At 27.2% G+C, this 20,017-nt stretch overlaps 1 protein-coding gene across 2 annotated transcripts in view; it reads left to right on the top strand.

Annotated features, from left to right (window-relative positions):
* The window catches only part of LOC107436391 (uncharacterized), a 77,471-nt gene that overhangs the window by 39,569 nt on the left and 17,885 nt on the right, over window positions 1-20,017 (top strand). For both annotated transcript variants that reach the window (XM_043048385.3, XM_043048386.3), the window contains exons 3-5: window positions 17,847-18,020; window positions 18,120-18,208; window positions 19,652-19,714. In XM_043048385.3, the coding sequence (XP_042904319.2) occupies window positions 17,847-18,020; window positions 18,120-18,208; window positions 19,652-19,714 (326 nt within the window). The remainder of the gene's footprint in view (window positions 1-17,846; window positions 18,021-18,119; window positions 18,209-19,651; window positions 19,715-20,017) is intronic.

The following is a 20,017-nucleotide window of genomic DNA, read 5'->3' as shown; positions in this document are numbered from 1 at the left end:
TGAAATTAGATTTAATGCTAAACCCTTACCTGTCTTTCTGGATAGATATCGGTATCATTTTGAACTTAATCCAAATATTCACATGTGCCTGTTGTCATTAGTTACTTTTCCAACAAACTTTTTCTTTTTTTCATTTAAAAGACGTATTGCTTTTGATTTCAACTTTTGGCATGGGAGCAATTTTCCTTATTTCAAGGTCGCAAGTTCATTTTTATTTTAATTACATTATTCAAATGCGTGAATTCTAGTAATTTCTTATTTTTTAGACGTTTTTATTCCTAAGTTTTCAAATAAATTTTATGATTACGCTAGAAGGTTGTTAACTCCTTACACTATGCTGAAATTCGGAAGAAGCCGAGTCTAACTCATGCACCCGATTGTTCGCGAAAAGAGTCGAAGCGGCAAGCCCGAGTTTCGCATTTCTAGATACGATATCTTACGACCAAGAGCAGCACTAGTGTTTACTTCAAGCGATGGTTCTCATGTGAATTTCAAATGAGTTTGAATCAAAACTTTAAGAAAGTATTTAAATTATTACAACAAATTCTGTATAACTAATAATAATATGATTAATTAATAGCAAAATACGAAGAATTTGAAGCGAATCTACGGCAGTAATATTTGAATTGAAATAAATTTTCAGATTATGTCATAGCGGACCTAAAAATACAATATAAACAATAAAATAAGAGCCCATTCAGACGTTCTTGTTTAGCTCGAGATTAAGACCACGAGTACAGTTCGTGATATTTATGTTTGGCCCGAAATGTCGATTTCAAGATCGACTCATGGTATCCACGTTTAACATGAAATTAAACATCGAGCCTGATTCGTGATGTTCAAGTTTAGCTTAAGATTTTTATCACCAGTCAGACTCGTGAAAATAGTGCAAATTCTAGGTTATCTTCATATTAGATAGGGTGATCTGTTGAAGTGAGGAATCGTCCGCATATTTCCTAGGTAATAATTCTGCATCGTTAACTTCAAATTATATAAATAATATAAAAAAAGTGCAATAATATTTTAAATCGGTTGATCCAATCTATTATAGTATTTAACTAGTTGATGATGGATTTTATCTGCTAATTTGTTGATTGTTTGAACTAAATTCATTAGATATCGAAAAATAGATAAAACGTTAATTTTCATCGTTTTAGTAATATTTTAAACTGTGATTCTTTTTTATTATAATGCTTTAATTGATTGATAATAGATTCTATGAATAAAATTAATTGTCTGATTATATTAACTTGATTCTTTAGACATCTAAAAATAAATTCTTTAGACGTCTAAAAATAAATTAATCCCACTACATTCCTTTAAGCGTACACATAAACTATGCTGCTTTTCCTGCATGGATTTCCTTATTTAGCAATTCCCAAAGGGATTAGCAGATCATTTAGGGAATTTGAAACATGAAACTATTTCTAGCACTTTAACGGAACATCATAAATGAAATGCACATTACCAAGAAATCAGATAGGCTGCAACATATCTAATTTCTGCATCTCAGCGGTAAAGATAATTGGATAAATCAGGCGTATGGAATCACTGTTTACTTATCAGAATTTTTATTTTATTGCTTCTAAAGAACTATTCTTTCAAGTATCTCATCGAAATGCTTCTTAAACACCGCTTTCAGTAAACCAAGTTTTTAATATTAATTTTTATAAACTAATTCAAAAGTTAAATGGAAAAATTTAACGCTATACCATAACGTCTGTACGTCATAGTTGAAAAACCTTCTGCATTCTAGCACTCCCTTGCACCGTTCTAATCACCTTCCTATAGTAAAAAAATTTTTAAAAAATTCATCTAAATTGGAGCAGTTACTGTACTTGTCGCTATCAACTGGTGATTAGTTAACTGTGCCTAAATCTGTCATGTAGTGGCGAATTTGGAAATAATTTAGAAAACTTCCGGTGTATTTCTCTGCCTTTGTTATGCTTACAAGGCGATGCGTGAACAGGCTTAATATTCTAAGAAGTTTTATTTTTGTGATTTGGGTTTAAATTCACGCGTCATTTTACGATTCATAAAAGTTTTCTGTAATTTATAAATTCCAGCAGGTCGTGAACTAAACAAATTTAAGAAAATTACTATCACAACATAACGTGTTAGGTTTGCCATGTTTTGAATGTTATCCCTTATTTGGGTATAAGAGTGCACAATATCGCTGTTTATTATATTTTGGATAGAATCATAGCATGCGTGTGGAGTTTTCCGAATTCATTTGCTGCTTGTTTCGTTTAAATTTAAATTGAAAGAGCGCGTTATAATGCAAGCGCTAAAAGTATAATATTGGATGGTGATGTCTCGCTTTTTCAAAAGCTTAGGCGTAAAAATCGATAGAAAATAGTAAACCGGAAGCACTGCTGGATTAACCATTAGGCCAGACTAGGCCATTGCCTGGGGCCCCCAATGATTAGGGGCCCAATTAAAATGGATTTTTGGAAAATAAATTTCAAAATATTAGGAAAAACAATGATTTTTTTAAAAAAAATCCATTTCAAATATATATTAATAAAATACTGTAATGTTTCTTAAATAGTGTTAATCATATTTATTTATTACTTATTTTAGTTATTATTTATAAATATTATTATGGTTTATGTATTATAAGATTTATCAATATTTTTTAAGATCAAATTTGTCATTTTGATTTGCTCTTGAAAAAATTAAAAGCAGTACTATAGTGAGCTGAGATTTGTTTAAACAAAAATCAAATAATTAAATGTTGTTGACATTATTGAGCCATTTTAAATGAAAAAGAACTTATTTAGTACCTCAATTGAAATGTCTCATAATTTTTTAGTGTTTTATAATTATTTAATGTCCGTAATTCTATTTGATCAATAAGTAATTACAAAATTATTTACTAAAAGATAAGTGTTTGTTTATTGTTTTATATAATCTAGAAAAAACTCATACAACTGGTAACTTTCAATCAAATTTTATATATTGAAATACTTACAGCTTAATCTTTTTATGTCGTATAAAATGTAAAAAATTTGAACTGTTTAATAAATAATTAAAATTGAAAATGATTCTCAATTTGTTAACAAAGTACACTTTTTTTTAATTTTATACATTATTTCCAGAGGTGGTATTAACTGCTCGAGACATTTTTCGTATAAACGGATTCATTATAATTATTGACGAGCTTAAAACAGAAATTAACAAACGAGGCAAAGTTTATTTGGAGGTATCTCAGAAATTTTCCTTCTTGGCGGATTTTTGACTAGCGGAAAATGAATATCGAAAAGCAATTTCTAATTTAGTTGACTTTTATTTCGATGATTTGCAAGATTTTTATTCATACTGAAACAGTTTCGAAGTTACATAAAATCAAAATTCCCATCAAAAACTCAGTTCACTCATTCTGAACTTCACGAAACTTTATTTCAAGACAAACTTGGGTCTGTTTTTCCAAATGGTGAAGTTGCTCTTTGCATTTTTCTAACTCTTATGATAACGAATTGTTCTACGGAGCTCTGGTTTTCAAAAATGAAACGAATCAAGAGTGAGCAAAGAAGCGTCATGTTTCGAAAACGATTAGACATGCTAAGTTTGATGTTTATCGAATCAGATGTTCTCCGTGAAATTAATTTTGATAACATTATAGAAGAGTTTATTGATCGCAGGAGTAGAAAAAAAGACTTTTCAATACCAATTTTATAGTAGCGTTGATTTTGTAAAGTGTTCATAAATTTCAAATATTTTCAAAATGTTATGAATACTTTTTAGTTCTAAGAGTATTGCACCGTAGCATGCTTGCGAGATGATCCAAGTACATTTGTTATTTGTTTCACTGAAAGTTAAATCGAAGGAACTAGCAATATTGTGAACACTACATGTATAATAATATGCTTTCAATAAATAATACAATTTCTGTGCTCAAATCTGCTGCATTTGATGAGATGTTTATGTTACTAAATAATTCTAGTGAGTTTAAAGTAAAAAATTTTTGAGTTTTTCACGGATATATTGTTAAAACGAGTGACAATGATGGTATATTTATAAATGGCTCTCCTTTTTTCCCCTGATTTGACTTCGTTTGCCTTGTGTATTACTATTTGTCCTTGTTACTTACGTTACTCTTTGTATTTAGTTCGAGTACCGAGATAAAATTTATTTTGGAAAATATCATTTAGAACACACTCTTAACTGTGAACACGTTGAGCCAAATTACCTCAAAATGCATTCCATACAGTAACTCAAAAATATGAACTATAAAGAGCTTGCAGCATTTCCTAGTATTAGCAATCGAAATAGGCTACAGATGGCCTAGAGCAGAACTCTCTACTTATGGCAACACTTTGCATGCCTTCACCATTAGCATGTGGAGATTCATAGAAGAAGGAAGTACGTTAGTAGTAAGTGTATGTCTTGATTTACGTGGAAGTACGTCTTGATTTAAATAAAGATTAAAATCTTTTAAGTTGGGAAATTATATGAAACTGAAAGCTGCATTAAACATAGTTCTAAAAGAAAGCATCATGGAAATTTGAAATAAAATATCTTTATTTATTAAAAACGAGAAATATTAAGAAGAGGAAAAATATCGTAGTACATTCCTATACAACTGAAAAGAGGAAGAGAGGGAGGGAACAAGGGCCAAAGGCATGGAACCGGTTTTCTCCCCAGACCCCAAACCTCGCAACTCCCGAAGAGAGCGGTGAAGGGAATCCTAGCCCTCGAACAAAGGTTCGGACCCTCCCCCTAGGAAGTGACGTTTTGTATCGATAGTTATAAGAAAGTGACCAATGGCTTTTGTTTATCCTTTAATCGTTCTCCCTTCGCTTAGGGGTCGTGACCTCTATCCCAGAGTTTACAGTGTTCTTTCAGAAAGAGAATGTATTCTTCTTTCATTTTGACAGTTACATACATAGTCTAAAATAAATATCTACATATTTTAATCTTTGATCTTTCTTCAAGAATTTAATATGTAGTATTCGTTTTAAACTTGTTTGTATTTATTATTAGAGAATCGATTTACTTATAACTATATTTACTAACAGTTTGCCAAAAAAAAGAAATATTCTTAAAATAAAAAATAATACGTCAAATAATACAAATCAATAATACAAATCCAATACATCTTTATTTATTACCTTTTCTAAAAATCATACTTTGAATGTTGTTTTAAATAAATGTAATTGAGTCAATCAGAAATTTTATCACTAGATTATGAAACTTTAGAAATTATATGTATATTATCGAGTGCATTTAGATTTAAAGAACTAATGATTACTAAAGGTTATTTAATTTCACAAAATTTTGCAATTTTCTATTTTTACTTATTTTATTATTTATAAAATTTTTATTATATTTATGATTACTTCATTACCTTCTATTATTTATAATTATTATTTTTTTTTATTATTTGCAATTGATTAAATGTGTAGCTTTATACTTTATAACACTAAAATCTTTTAGTTTTAAAGCTACAATAAGTATCAAAATGACGCGTAATAAATAAACTTTAATAAATCGGTAGAATGCATGAAATAAACTTTAAACTAGCATTTTTTAAATAATTGTTAGTTTAAATAATCTTAAAAAAAATTTGCTTTACGATTTTAAAAGAAACTGCTTTTTCAATTTTTCACTTTTTTTTTGTTATGATTCCTCTTTTTTTTTTCTTTTTTTTTCGCAATTGCAAACTTATAGATTTTAATAATTGTAAGTTATTTTTTCAAGAAAAACATTATTTTCTTCTTTTTTATAATATTTTTTTATAATAAATTACAATTCGCAACTCAAACAATGCAATATTTATTTTTCAAATTTAATAATTTATCTCTTTTTTGGAAATGGTATTTTCAATCGTTATGTTATATTGAACTAGATTTGGAAAAAAATTCTCTGCAATGAATTTTTTGCCCTACATTACCCTCTTCATTAAACCCAACTCAGAAGACAATGATGCCAAGTAGTTGTACTTTATTTAAGAATTTCATGCTAGAGTTATTAGTTACACAATTTCACTATTGTCGTTCTAACCATAAGGGCAGTTCGTGATTTTTTTTTATATCACAAATTCGCTTTTAAAGTTTAACTCGTTACAAGTATTTTTAATACTTTCAATTCAACACATTTTCAATTTCAAAATATTCTCAATTGTTTTTATATTTGATGCTGGATTTTATTTTTTTGCCTTATCATTTACCATTGTGTATGTAAATAAATTATGAAAAAGTAATTCGGAAAAATATTTGTTTTAAGTGCCACATAAATTTGTAAGACTTTTTGAATTAGAATTAATTGCATCAATGAGGATAACTTAAAATATTATTCGAATAATACCAAAAAAAAAGATTAGTATAATAATTACCAATGAATACAGGTAAAACAGAATATATTAGTTAATATTTAAAAATTAATAATACTTAGCAAATTATTAATACTTAACTAATATTTAAAAAAAAATCTCAGAACAGAGAAAACAATTATGCTTGATTTTTTCTGTCCCTAAAATTTGTAATACTAACAATAAGTATTTTCAAAAATTCAAATGTCAAACAACAGCTTAAGAAATAACTAAAAAGTTTTCTTTAGTCTAGAATTTTTTTAGTACAATTTTTAAACAAAATATTTAAAACAACGTGATATTTTTTAGAAATTTTTTAATGTTTATTTTAACAATTTTTTTTCATAAAATATTATATAATTTTTAAAAAACAAATTTTTGAGTATATTTCGAAGTCATAATTATAAGACTAGAAATATAAATAATTTTTTCTTGGAATATTGAGAACAGGAAAATTAAGGAAAAAAATAATAAAAAATGGTTTCTTAATTATGCATCTAAATTTACCAGCAACTTTAAAACAATTAATTCAAAAACAATTTTATTAAAAAGTTTTCTTTCTTTATATTCCGGTCTTTTTATTATGCTCTTATATGGAATCCAACTCAGAAGACAAGGGTGCCAAGTCATGAGAACTTTGTTACAACTTTTGGGAGTTAGAACTTTTAGTTATACATTTCCATTGTACAGCAATGGAAAATGGTCTAGCCATAAGGATTATTCGTGATTTTATTTTATCACAAATTAGTGTTAGTAGTTTAGCTCGATGCAAATATCAACTAGTTTTTATTGCACACATTTTTAAGAACAGAATTTTCTCAATTGTTTTTCTGATTGACGCAGGATATTTTTTTCTTATGATTTACCATTCTGTATATAAATAAATTATGCTAAAGCAATTCAAAAGAAATTCTCTCTTTTTACACGTCGCAAAAATTCGAAAAAAGCTTTTTGAAGTAGAATTAATCGCATACATTAAGATAATTTAAAGTATTACTTGAATAAAAACATAATAACGCTAGTTTAATAATAACAAATAAATATAAGTGAATATCTTTAGAATAACTTAGCTGAATGAGAGTGAGAATTAGATTAATGGAGAATCTCGAAACAGAAAAGAAAATAAGTTTTTTTGCCACCCTAAAACTTATTACTTACCATTTTATTAAAGGAGTAATTATTTTAAAAAGATCAAATGTCAAACAGAAGATTAAGAAATAACTCTAAAACGCTTTTCTTATTCAATTGCTTTTTTAATGCTATTTCTAACAACAACAAAAATTTAAAAAAGGTGATTTTAGAATTTTTTTAATCTTAATCTTAACAAATTTTATTCCTAAAAGTAATAGACAATTTTTCAAAAAATAAATTGTCGAATATATTTTGGCATTATAGATAGATATAAGAGTAAAAATATCTTTTTGTCTTAGAAAATAAAAGATTAAATTTTCGCATTTAAAGTATGAACAGAAAAATAAAAAAAATAATAAAAATGTTTCTTAATTATACATCTAAATTTAATTGCAACTTAATAATAATTCAAAAACGATTATATCGAAAAAATTTCCGCTCTTCATATTCCATGCTTTTTATTACCCACTTATATTCTACCCAACTCAAAAGACAAGTGAAAATAAATGAAAGTATGCTTCCTAATTATGCATCTAAACTAATCAACTACTTTATAAAAATTACAAAACCGATCATATTCTAAAAGCTTCAGTTCTTTCAAATCTCTGATAGAAAATTGCATAGCGGATTAAAAATAAGCATACAATTTATAGTAATTCTTATTTAAATTTTATACGATTTAGTTATAGTAATCTTTTTTATTTATTTGGCACTAATCTCAGTCACAACTCACCAATTTTTTAAAGAAAAAAATTCCATTTTTTTCTGCAGATATTTTGAAAATATTACGAGGTAATTAAAATAAAAGTTAATAAAAACATGGCAATAATTATACTAAACATATTATGGCTAAGAATACACAAAAATTTGGAACAGAAAAAATGTTCACGTTTTATTTAAAGTCGTGCAAGATTATTATAGATTTTATTATAAGTTCTGCTAGAAACCGAAACTAATTATTTAATCCATTTATTATATGAAATAATAATTTTGTGAGAGAAAAAAATTATGTCTGAAATATATTCATTAAATATCTAGGTAAATGATTATAAAAAATCATAAAATATCTGGGTAAAAATTATCTTTGAAATCGGAAATCTAATTTAATCCCAGCGTTAAACGTATCCTATTCGAACGTTCGAATCGCTTTCACCAGCAAATTGTTAGGTGAAAGCCTTCCGATAGATGGGAGGAAAAATGAAGATCGCAGCCCGTTAGCAAAATCCGTTCGAAAGCGCGAGGTTTCAGGTTTTCCCTAGGAGTAGAAACGTGACGTCAAAATGACGTCATTTTTCTCTTCCTAGCTCGTTCGAAGTCTGCGAGGTTTGAGCTCCAGGTAGCGTATTCGAGCGTTGCGAGCGCGAATAGTGAACCCCTTTCGTTAAAAATGTTCGAAATATACTAAACAAGCTATAAGCACACAGATTTTTTCTAACTTAAAATTTCAAGGCTTACAAGCGTAATGTAAAGTACAAGTACAAAAAGATCCATCACTAGACCAAACGGACTGGAAACTGAATTTAATTGTCTAAAATAGAGTGTGAATAATGAAAAGTATTAATGGAATCGCTTTATATTCTAGGTTATTTATATTTTAGTTATGGCTCAGTGTATACATTTTATTAAATTTTGCGTTAATCATCAACTACTTTTAAAAGATACTGTTTTATCAAACAAAATTTTTTAAAAATTTCTCGTAAAAATCTCTATTATTAAAAGAGTTGCATCAAAATATTTTTATGAAGTGTACTGTTCTGTTTTTAATTTTAATGGAGAAGTTTTTGTATATACGCTTCATGTTTTAATAAAATCAGTTGTTAATTAAAGGATTGAACATTAAATAAAATGTTATTTACAAATTCAATCAGAATAGTCAGTCTAGATAGATTATCAGTGGTGTAGCTTTCTTTTATGTAAAAATTGCCACATTAAATGTGCATTTTAATGCTAATTAAAAAATAATTTAAAGGGATATTTTCATATCAATATCTGTTTGCATCTACTGCAATTGCGAAAGCGCTACAAGGTTTTTTAACTTGCAAAAATTTTTAAAAAATAAGTATTGGTTTGCTCAGAGGTGGGTATTTATTACCCTTTAATTTGGCCCTCTTCTGTAATGTTTTCCATTTTTGAATTTCTCGCATACCTTAACGCAGTTGTTGAAAAAACTTGGCCACTTTTTTCACTTACTCATACAGAAGTAATCCTTAATCGATTGTTATTTGGAAAAATTTATTATGTGATTAAGAATCATTCACTTATTTTTTTTAAATAATTATTTTTTAATTCCATTAAAATATTTTTTTTTAAAATTAGTATAGACTGATGCATTAAACTCACCAACTTGGGGGGGAAAAAGAACACACAAAGTCGCATAAATAGACATAATACAATTAGTTTTGAAATCGAGGAAACTTCTGTGTTAAATTGAAGAATGTGAACTAGAGAAACTTCTTTATAGATTTCAAGCTTCAATCTATTATGTTAATTGTGCGACATTATTTATGTTCTTTTCACATTGTTTAGCTTTAGCTTATAGTTAAACTATTCTTATTTTGTTTACCAATTTTGTAGTTTTTTATTACAAATATTTAATAATGTAAAAGCTAAATAAGGTGTTTGTAAGAGTATAATTTGTGGTAATTCTTTTAATTTCTCAATTTAGAATAGGGGTGCACAACCTTTTTGAGTGAAGGGCCACTCACACAGCAGGTTTGCTCACGAAGGGCCGCACATGTATTTAGACATGTTAATGACAAATGTAGTAATGTTTATTTAAACATTAGCGTTCCATTTTTTTTTTACCAATAAACTTAGTAATATCAATAACTTAGTAGTGTTCCATTATTAGAATTCATTCAAAAATAAAAAAATTTATATTTTTTTTTTTACAAAAAAAAACTTGCTATTTTTATTATATGAACAATAGATTTTTCAAAATAAATAAACATTGAAGAAAAGAAATGTTTTTTTTTATCATATCATGCAATACGAAAATTCATTTTAGAATTAAATTCTAATAAATAAAAAAAAACTGCAATGCCCACAGAATGAAAGTAGGAAAAAGTTTAGTCATATTTAAGTATTATAAATTCAAATTAAATATTTTAATTGAAGAAAATTTATAGGTTTTAAACAAAAGCCTAAAATAAAAAAAACTGTGATAGTTCAAAATAAAATTCAATGCTTATTTTGTAATGTACTTTATTATTTTATTTTATTAATTATTAGATTTTTTTATATTGTAAACATTTTCCTTTTTTTTATCGAAAAAGATCACTTAAGCAATAAAAAATTTAAATCTAAACTACAAACAGTGAGCAGTTTAAAAATTCACGTTTTCCGCCATTTTATGAATTTCTCAAGTTGAAATAACATTGCATTTAAATTAGGGAGGGATGTAACGAGTATTTGGCCATTCTGTGAAAAATTCAGTTGATTGAATGATCAGTCAAATATTCGGCAGGATATGTTTTAGAAAGGTATTTTTCCAAGATTTTTTTATTTTTGAATGTTTATAGATATTACTTTTTTTTTTTTAATTATAATCAGACAAGTCATTTTTTCGATACTTTGAGAATTGAGAAGGATTTTTTTCCATTTTTATTATAACATATATTTAATTTTCGCTGTTTTTATTATAACCCAGCATTTTAACAGAAAGTCTCATACTATTAATTTATTCCCTGTACTGTAATATAAATAACCAGTAACGTAGAAAAGTGTGATTTTCAGTATTAAAATTTTGTTTCAGGAACTAAGAAAAATTTGTTTTTACAGTTTTTCTTTTTTTAGGTACTTTTATTATGACTCAGCATTTTTTTTTTTTTAAATAAAGTTAATAACAAAATTTATTTTATAGCAAGTTTTTTTCTTCTAAACTTATGGCAATGAGAAAAATTTAAATTGAGATTTTCGGCATAAGATTTTCATTTAAAAAATTAAGAACACTTTCTATCTTTTTATTTTCTTTAAATAAAAAAAAAAAAACTTTTTTTAAGCATTTTCCTTATAACGCAGAAATTTTCAATAGCATTTCTGTTGACTTAATTCTTTTTTCTTTGCTTTTTCTGGTAATTGAAAAACTGAGATGTTCAGCTTTAAATTTTTTTTCCAAAAATTAAGATTGATTTTTATGTTCTCTGTTTCACTTTTCAACATTTTCAAAAACGTTCTTGATTGGCCTTATTTTTTAGAGTTAATTTATGAATGCGTTTTTCCAGGAAATATTATTCTGAGCATAGAAATTTTAGTTTCAGTGTTGCTATGCTGCTAAAAGATTTTGCTATTGGGCCCCAAGTGTACGGAGTTCAGTCGATTTTTTCTTCTTCTTTTTTTTTGTCGAATATTTGGTTTTTGATCAAATCACAATTCATTACCACATTCAACCAAATCATATTCGCTGCAGAAATAAAAACGAAGAAAAAATAGCTAGGATTTATGATAAAACTGTACTGAAATACCGTATCGAAAACGGATTATTTAATTGCGCGATTAACAATCACGTGTCGTAATAACAACTAGTTAAATAACAGGATCGTCAAAATCATGTGGAAAAGTATAGAAATAATTGGGAAAAAATATATTTATGCTGAACTCATCACAAATAAAGCGTGTTAAATGCATGATTTAAAATTTGTATGTCGTAATAGAACAATTGGAATTTTTTATAAAACATGGGAACGCATAGCAATAACTGTCGAAAAAAATTGCTGAAAAAAAAGAAAGAATTGAAAAAAAAGATAAAAAATCACTTAGATTTAAGATGAAATCGTCACAAATAAAGTGCACAAAAAGTGATTATTTAAATTTGCGATCTGAAACTCGCATCATAATAAAAATTCCGGGTTTTCGAAATCACGTAGAAAATCAGAAATAACCGCTTAAAAAAAAAAATTTATATTTACGATAAAATCAGCTTAAATGTACATTTACTAAATCTGTTAAAATTGATTGGGTCAAAACGTGATGACTTAAAAGTGCGATTAAAAATTGCCATTTTTTAAAAATTTTTTATTGTGTTTAGAAGCTCTCGCGGGCCGCACTTCAGCAGTCGAAGGGCCGCATTTGGCCCGCGGGCCGCAGGTTGTGTACCCCTAATTTAGAATGCCAATTATATTAATAAATAATTGTAAATAATATTTTATTTGAAAATTAAAAAAAATTATTAGTTTTTATAATAATTTTTAAAATTATTTTTTTTTTAAATAAAGTAATAAAAATAATTTTATTAATAATTAAAAAGTTTAAGCATTTCTAGAGCAGCTCATTATGGTCTGGGTGGTCATAAAAGTTAAGGTTTAACAACTTCTTAACCAACTGCACAAAGATGGTATTGTGCATCTACCACCTTTATTTCCTAGACAAGCTGGTATATAATGTTCTTAAGCTGGGTGGGCTTAAAGCTGATGCAGTGGACTGAAACTCTGTTCTTCACAATGGGAGCTCAGAACCATTACCATTGAACCAGTCCAGCTCTTTAGAAATAATATGCTTTATTTTATATTATTAAGTCTCACAATAAGTTAAAGTTATGATAATATTCTTTACAAACAAGAATCTATTTTATCATTAATAATCGTAATCTATTTAATATTTAGTTTATTTTTACTCTCAAAATTGGGCCTATTATTTTTATGTTTTCTTGAGCATAATTAAATTTTCCAATAAGACTATATTCTAAAGTATAGATCAAACAATCGTGAAAAAAAAAATCTTACACAAGCTCAGATGTTAGTTATGCTAAGGGGCAAATTCTCAAATTCACTATGTTATCAAATTTCATAAAATAGGCTGTATTTTACATTTAATGCTTTACTCTTGAATTTAATCTAACTGTCAAGTGTTAATATTCTTACTTATTTTTAAGAAAAAAAATTAAATATAAGTTTTAACTTAATTTGTGTGTGCTACTGATTCTAAAATCTCAATGGTTCAAGAAAAACGCAACTTATCAACAAGGATACTATTGTTTTCTATTCACAGAATATCTGTCTTTTTAAATAAAAACATAAATTTTAGTGTTTTTAATTTTGTTGAAGCAATTATTAATTTATTTAAATGAAATTTTTTAGTTTTAATTTCTAAATAAACTCTTTCTAAATTATTAATTTCTCTTCAAATATAAAATATGATTAACAATTTTAAAAATTTGACATGGATTTAAAAACAGTTCACAAACTATACAAAAATATTTTAGGATTCTCGAGACTTAAGGACTTTTCTTAAATGATGTCACACTTGAAGTATACAGTGGGATTTTTTGTCAATGGATTACGATAAGAGCTATGACAGTGCACATTTTTATTAAAATGGAAACTTTTAAAATTGACAGACTAAATATTCGTTACTTTTTCATTTTCATTCCTTTCATCATTTTAGACTCTTATTACACCTGTAATCATTGTTATTGTTATATTTATTTATCATAAATCACATTGTTAAATATTGAAAATAAAATTTAAAAAATGATAAGGTATGTCTTGTTGCTGAACTGCAAGTATATGTTTATGTAATGTCCTGTAACAAAGGCGGGTAGGAGGTATTGTGAAGCGTGATAAATTTCAACAAATGGGAGAAGGGTGTCAAAAATATTGAATGTTACATTTGAAAGCACCCCTTATCTTTTCTACCTTATTTATTGTTTCAAACACCTTAAGGGTCTTATTCATTTTCATGAAAGGGAAAATGTTTATTAAAGTTTAAAATTTTACAATAGTGAAATAAAAGAACAACTCACTAGTGTACTATTTTGAAAGATAATTTTAACTCAAGTTTTGTATAATTTAAACAGTATTTTCAGATCTCTTTGTGGAGTTTATTTAAAATGAGTTTAATCTTCCGATATAATTCTAGTAAGAATTGAGTTTAAATGAGAGTTGTATAAATTATAAAATTGTAATGTAAGAAAGGTATTCACTAAGTTTTATGTGTAATATTGTTTTATTTAAGATTTCTTTTTTCCTTTATGTACTACATAGTTTTATCTGTTAAGTGTATTAGGCAATACATTTTGACTACTGCTGTTGAGTAGCGTTAAACAATATTATAAAAAAACAACCTGTCTTGTGATTTGTTAAGTGAACTGATGGATTTAACTTCAGAAGTTTGATAGGAACCAAACCAGTATTTGTAAGCACTTGTAAAAGCAAAATATTTGTTTTTTCTTATTAATTGTTTTATAAAACTAATAATGTAACAAGGTAACTAGTAATGTAACAAGGAAGTAAACGTCATAATTTAAGTTTTGTAAAATATATTATCAAGCATTTTTCAGCTTTAAAAAAATATATTATTTTTTTTACTTCCTAATAATGACTATTCACAATAGCAGATGGAATTGTAATTATGCAGACTTTATTGTTATAAGCAAATACATACATTTAATATTTAAATAAAGATCATAACACAAGAGTATATAAATGATCTGTCATTGATAACACTGAATCTTGTTTTTATCATAAGTTGTTGCTAGTGGCAAATGCTGGTAATTTTTACTTTGGTACAAAGACACTTTAGTATCTTTAATAATAGCATTTTGATGGTGACTGGAAAACATGTCATATTTACGTAGTTTCTGTATTATCCAGTATTTATTAGATCAAGCTTTTACTATAATTGATTAATAATTCAATTTTTCGAAGAAAATTCCAGCTGATATGCTTTGTATAAATGAACAAAAGAAAAGAAGTTAGGTGGTATTCAACCCTACATTTGAAATGAATTTTACTCAATAATAATTAGGACTGCAAGTTTGTCATGGGAAAAACTTGTCGTTATCAATCACTTAATACATTTTTGTACTTAGAAAACGATCTTTATGCGTCCACCCTGTTTGTAGGCACAGACAAACATCAAATTGCTAAAATTGGATAGCATTCAGTCAGGAACAATTTTCCTTCATCAATGTACAATTCCTTGACCGTTGCTTTGTAAGAATTAAATTCACTTATTAATTCTTCCTTATCCTCAAATATCGGGATATGTTCAAAAACTGAAGAATTGTCCTCTTCATTCAAAACAGTTAAATATTTATAATGACTAGAATCAAAAACTCGGCATGCTTTGAAAAAGCTTAAGGCTGGCTAGCGAAATCTCTGTTTATCACTGCTGCTTTTAAAAAAATAATTTTGAATTTTTTTTTTACTCAGCAGAATTTTTTTTTACTAGAGCATTTTTTGGTTTTAAGTGCTCACAGCATCATTTTAATTTGCTTTCCAATACCTTTGAGAAATCAGATATTTCATTGTAAATATTATGTGAATTAGTTCTTTGTTTTTCAAATAAAATCAATTGATTCAAAATTAATGGTGCATATTTTTCAATTTCTTTTAAATCTGTATTCAAACCTGAATCTTGACATTCTTCACAAATTGTGCTTAAAACTGAGCTGCTTCTATTTTCTTTCTCCTTATCAAAAAACTCAGTGTACATATCCAAATAATTTACATGGAATAAATAAGCTTCAAACCAGCTCTTGCATCTAGTTTGCACAGGAACGGGTCGTAAAACAGCTTTTTTACCCTTTTCTTCCAAAAATGCTCAAAAGCAACCTATAAGTGAAGAACACACTGTAATTGCACGCTTGATATGAACTACAAAGTAATTTACATTTTTAAACTCATTTTGCTATATTTCTCCCAAGAGATTTAAAAGATGAGCATTACAAATAACATGAACAGAATTTTAAAAAAAAAGCTTTTTCCCCAGGCTTTGTTTATATAAGGTGCGTTGTCCGTTACGAAAGATGTTATACCTTTAAAGCAAAGTTTTTAGCTTTGGCAACACTGAATAATTGTATTGCTAATAACTTTGAAATTTACACTTTCTAGTGCAATACTTTCAAGAAAAAATGAAAAGAAAGGTTCAAATCGTTGTTTTGTATTTCTACTAATGGAACAGCTAACATGTTTAGAATATAAGTCTTTAGAGTCTGTTGTTTCATCTGTGACAGTGCTAACACCAGTGGTAGATGTTAGAACATCTACAACTTGACTTTTGCGAAATTCCTGAGTCTTAGGTAGATAGTGGCTTCGTAAGTGACTGGAGCTTAGTACCTATGTCTTTGAGTGAATTGTCAAATAACTTTTCAATGCCGGATTATCAAGTTTATGCAATGGAATATTTGCTGCTGCAAAACACCAACCAATTTAGAAATCTCCACAGTGTGATGTTGGTCTTGAAGATTTTTTTTCAAACAAGGAAGTAATACTTGCTTGAATTACTCTCTGTTCACCAGCAATCTTCTTTTAGTGAATTTTACTTTTCAAGTGTTTATCGCAAATATTTTTTCTTGAGAAATCAACAGGAACATTGCATGTGCTACAAAATAAAAGGATTTTTCTAACTTCAAAAGTTCCTTTTTTGAACTGTTAACATCACTCAAAAGCAGTTGCTATACTCATATGGCTCATATTTTTAACTAACAAACTTATCAGCAGGGTTTGGGAAAAAATGGGACTAGCTTTAAAAATATAAACTAATTTTATCCTATAAAACCTCCTTTCTAACTTTCCTGCTATCAGACCAATGAATGAGAAAGGTACCAAATATTCCTTTTGTGACAAAGTCATCTGTTTCTAAACACAAAGGCCTGGTTTACAAAATGCCAATGAACCCCCTCCCTACTGTGTTTGGAAAACTTAAACATTCTACATTCAAACTACTAATTACAAAAGCCTTATCTCCCTCTCATCTAAAAATCTTACCCCTATTTAAGAAATCACAAGAAACTGCCCAGGAAAAATTGCCTGGATATGTACAAAGGCAGTAGAAATTTCATTACTCAGTGCAATAGCCTGTGTAACAATTTTTATGTCAAAGATTTTATTTGTAAAATTTTCCTTTTGTGATTCCAATTTCTTTAGTATTCTTATGGACTACAAGAAAGTAATCCTAATCAATCTATCACCCTTCTTAAGTGTAGAAAGACCACCTTACTTGACAAGATTGGTATTATCTCTGAACTATTTTCTTGTCCTTTTGCTATTGATTCACTCCCCTAAATGTCTAATCAATTTTACATGTTCAATTTTAGGCTTCAGGAAAGTTAAAAATTCTCTTAAATAAAAATAATAAGTTCAAAAATTAAAATTTTGAGCAATTTTTGTGCAAATCAAAACGTATTGAGAAATTTGCAAATTTTAGGGGAAAAAAGACAAATTAACAGTATTCCGCACCCCAACAGACCTGCAGCCCTAATAATAATGCAGCCTAATATATTATCATAGACTATGATTAATTATTTCAATAGCTATATAATTATAAAGTATTATATATAAATTTAGTTATTTAATTAGTGTAGCTAAAAGAAATATTTTTTTTTATTAAACTATCAATAAAATGTAATGTTTAGAGTCTTATAGGATGTTTAAAAATTAGATATTTTTTATTGTTTTGTTAGGTGTTACTGGCTGAACTGAAAGATCATGACATGTTTTTTGCCGTTAAATGTTTGAGAAAAGATACTGTACTTGAAGATGATGATGTAGAAAGTGCTATGATTGAAAGAAGAGTTTTAGCCCTTGGCACACAACATCCTTATTTGTGCAAATTATATTGTACTTTTCAGACTGACGTAAGATTAAAATATTATTCTTGTTTTTAAATAATTTTAAGCATTTTGTAAACCTGTTCGCAATTGTAATTCAACCATAACTTTTTTTATGTCGCACAGAGTTATCTCTTCTTTGTTATGGAATATTTAAATGGAGGTGACCTTATGTTTCATATTCAAAATGGTCAGTTTGAAGAATCTAGAGCTATGTAAGTACTAACTTTTTGAAAACTATCACAAAATTATTTTTATCTGTTTTAAGAAGTTTCTTAGTACTTACAAAAACATGGCACTTTTGTAATATAATCTAAATAAATAAGTGATTGATAAAGCCATGTGAATTAACAATGAAATTTGCATAAAAGGAATAAAATTTAATTGCTCCACTTGATTCAAAACTCACTTGTTGTAATGATATTAATGTTAAAAATATCGAGATTTTAAAAACTGTGTGGAAATCCATTGAAATGCTGCGAGAACAGTTGATAAGTAATGAGAAACTATGATGAAATCGAGCTTGTCAGTAAGCGATTATTTGAGTGTTTGATTTGAAATTTGCCCGTTAAAATGTTGTAGTAAAAATATAGTGTTTTTAGAAACCTTGAAAAACTATATCATGATCAGGGGTCTGTCTAGGTTTTTCTAAGAGGTACCTATTTTGTGAAAATTTAGACATAATTTGTGAAAAATTAAAAATAATATTAAAAAATCAACACAAAAATATGGATTTATCGTTTCTTAAGGGATACAAAAATAAAATTTTAAGAAAAAGTATTTTGTGAAACTACCGTTTTTCCTAAAGTTGAATCTGTGAAGGTACCGCTAAACGGTAGTAAATTCGGCCTGGACAGACCCCTGATGATAACAGACAAAAAACTGAACAGCAAGACCTCATGAATTTACAATTTAATTAGTGCAAAATGAGAGCATTAAAAAAATTTATTCAATGTTTCCACCTAAAATTATGTGTCATAATGTTGTATTGAAGTTACCTAGATTTTTAAACCATGTGGCAATTCGTAGAATTACTGTCAAAGCAATCAGAATAAAACCATGAGGATTATACATTGACAATAGAATATAATATATAATGACTTATTAGATGTTTTATCAATGAGTTCTTCTAATTTTTTAATAAATATAAAATTAACATACACTTTTTCCATTGTTTAACTTTGTTTCTGGAGATCAGGAATAACTTGCTTGCTTTGTAAAGATTCTGCTGTGAAGAAAATTTTAAAATATTCTTACAATTTTTATTGCCTTAACATACTGATTAAGCTTCCAAAAACTTAAATGAAAATTATTATGATGTAATGGTAGAAAAGGAAAAAAGTAAATGATATTTTCAAGTAGTTGATCTTAGCTATTTGGAGGAAATATTACTGGGCTTATTTAAGTATAAATATGAATATAAAAATGAATGAATGATTCAAATAAATTGTATTTTAAACAACTTGAAATACATTTTTCAAATGAATTTCATGAAAACTAAAAATTCTTTTATTATAATTTAAAAACTCTAAGAGCTACGGTACTGAAAGCCACGAGATTGTTCAAATTTATTAATGTGCATCCTAGAATTAGTTATCTACTATTAATGAATTAGTTAATGATAAAAACAATATTAACAAAAACTTTTTTTTTTAAAGGTTCTATGGAGCTGAAATTGTCAGTGCATTGAAATTTCTTCACAAGAGAGGAATAGTTTACAGGTAATGTTATAAATATTTTCATTCTCATTTAATGTTATCCGTCATGTTTTGAGTATTTTCTCTCATATTTCAAAATAATCTATTTTTTAAATTTGTGCTGATGATAATATTTCTGTGTTGACATGCATTTCTTTAAATATTAAATTCCTGTGGGGGAAAAATGGTGATCAAATTGCATACTTTTTAAATGTTTTATCAGACCAAAATGATTTAAAATCAAATACAAACAACATTTAAAGCACAATAGAGTGTGACACATACATTTTATATTCAAATATCTTTTACTTTCATGCATTGTTTGTC

The sequence above is a fragment of the Parasteatoda tepidariorum genome, chromosome 11 (genome assembly GCF_982258835.1).
Source record: "Parasteatoda tepidariorum strain Cologne lab strain chromosome 11, Ptep-v5.0, whole genome shotgun sequence".
In the NCBI taxonomy this organism is placed as follows: domain Eukaryota; kingdom Metazoa; phylum Arthropoda; class Arachnida; order Araneae; family Theridiidae; genus Parasteatoda; species Parasteatoda tepidariorum.
This window is presented reverse-complemented; position numbering and strand designations above follow the sequence as displayed.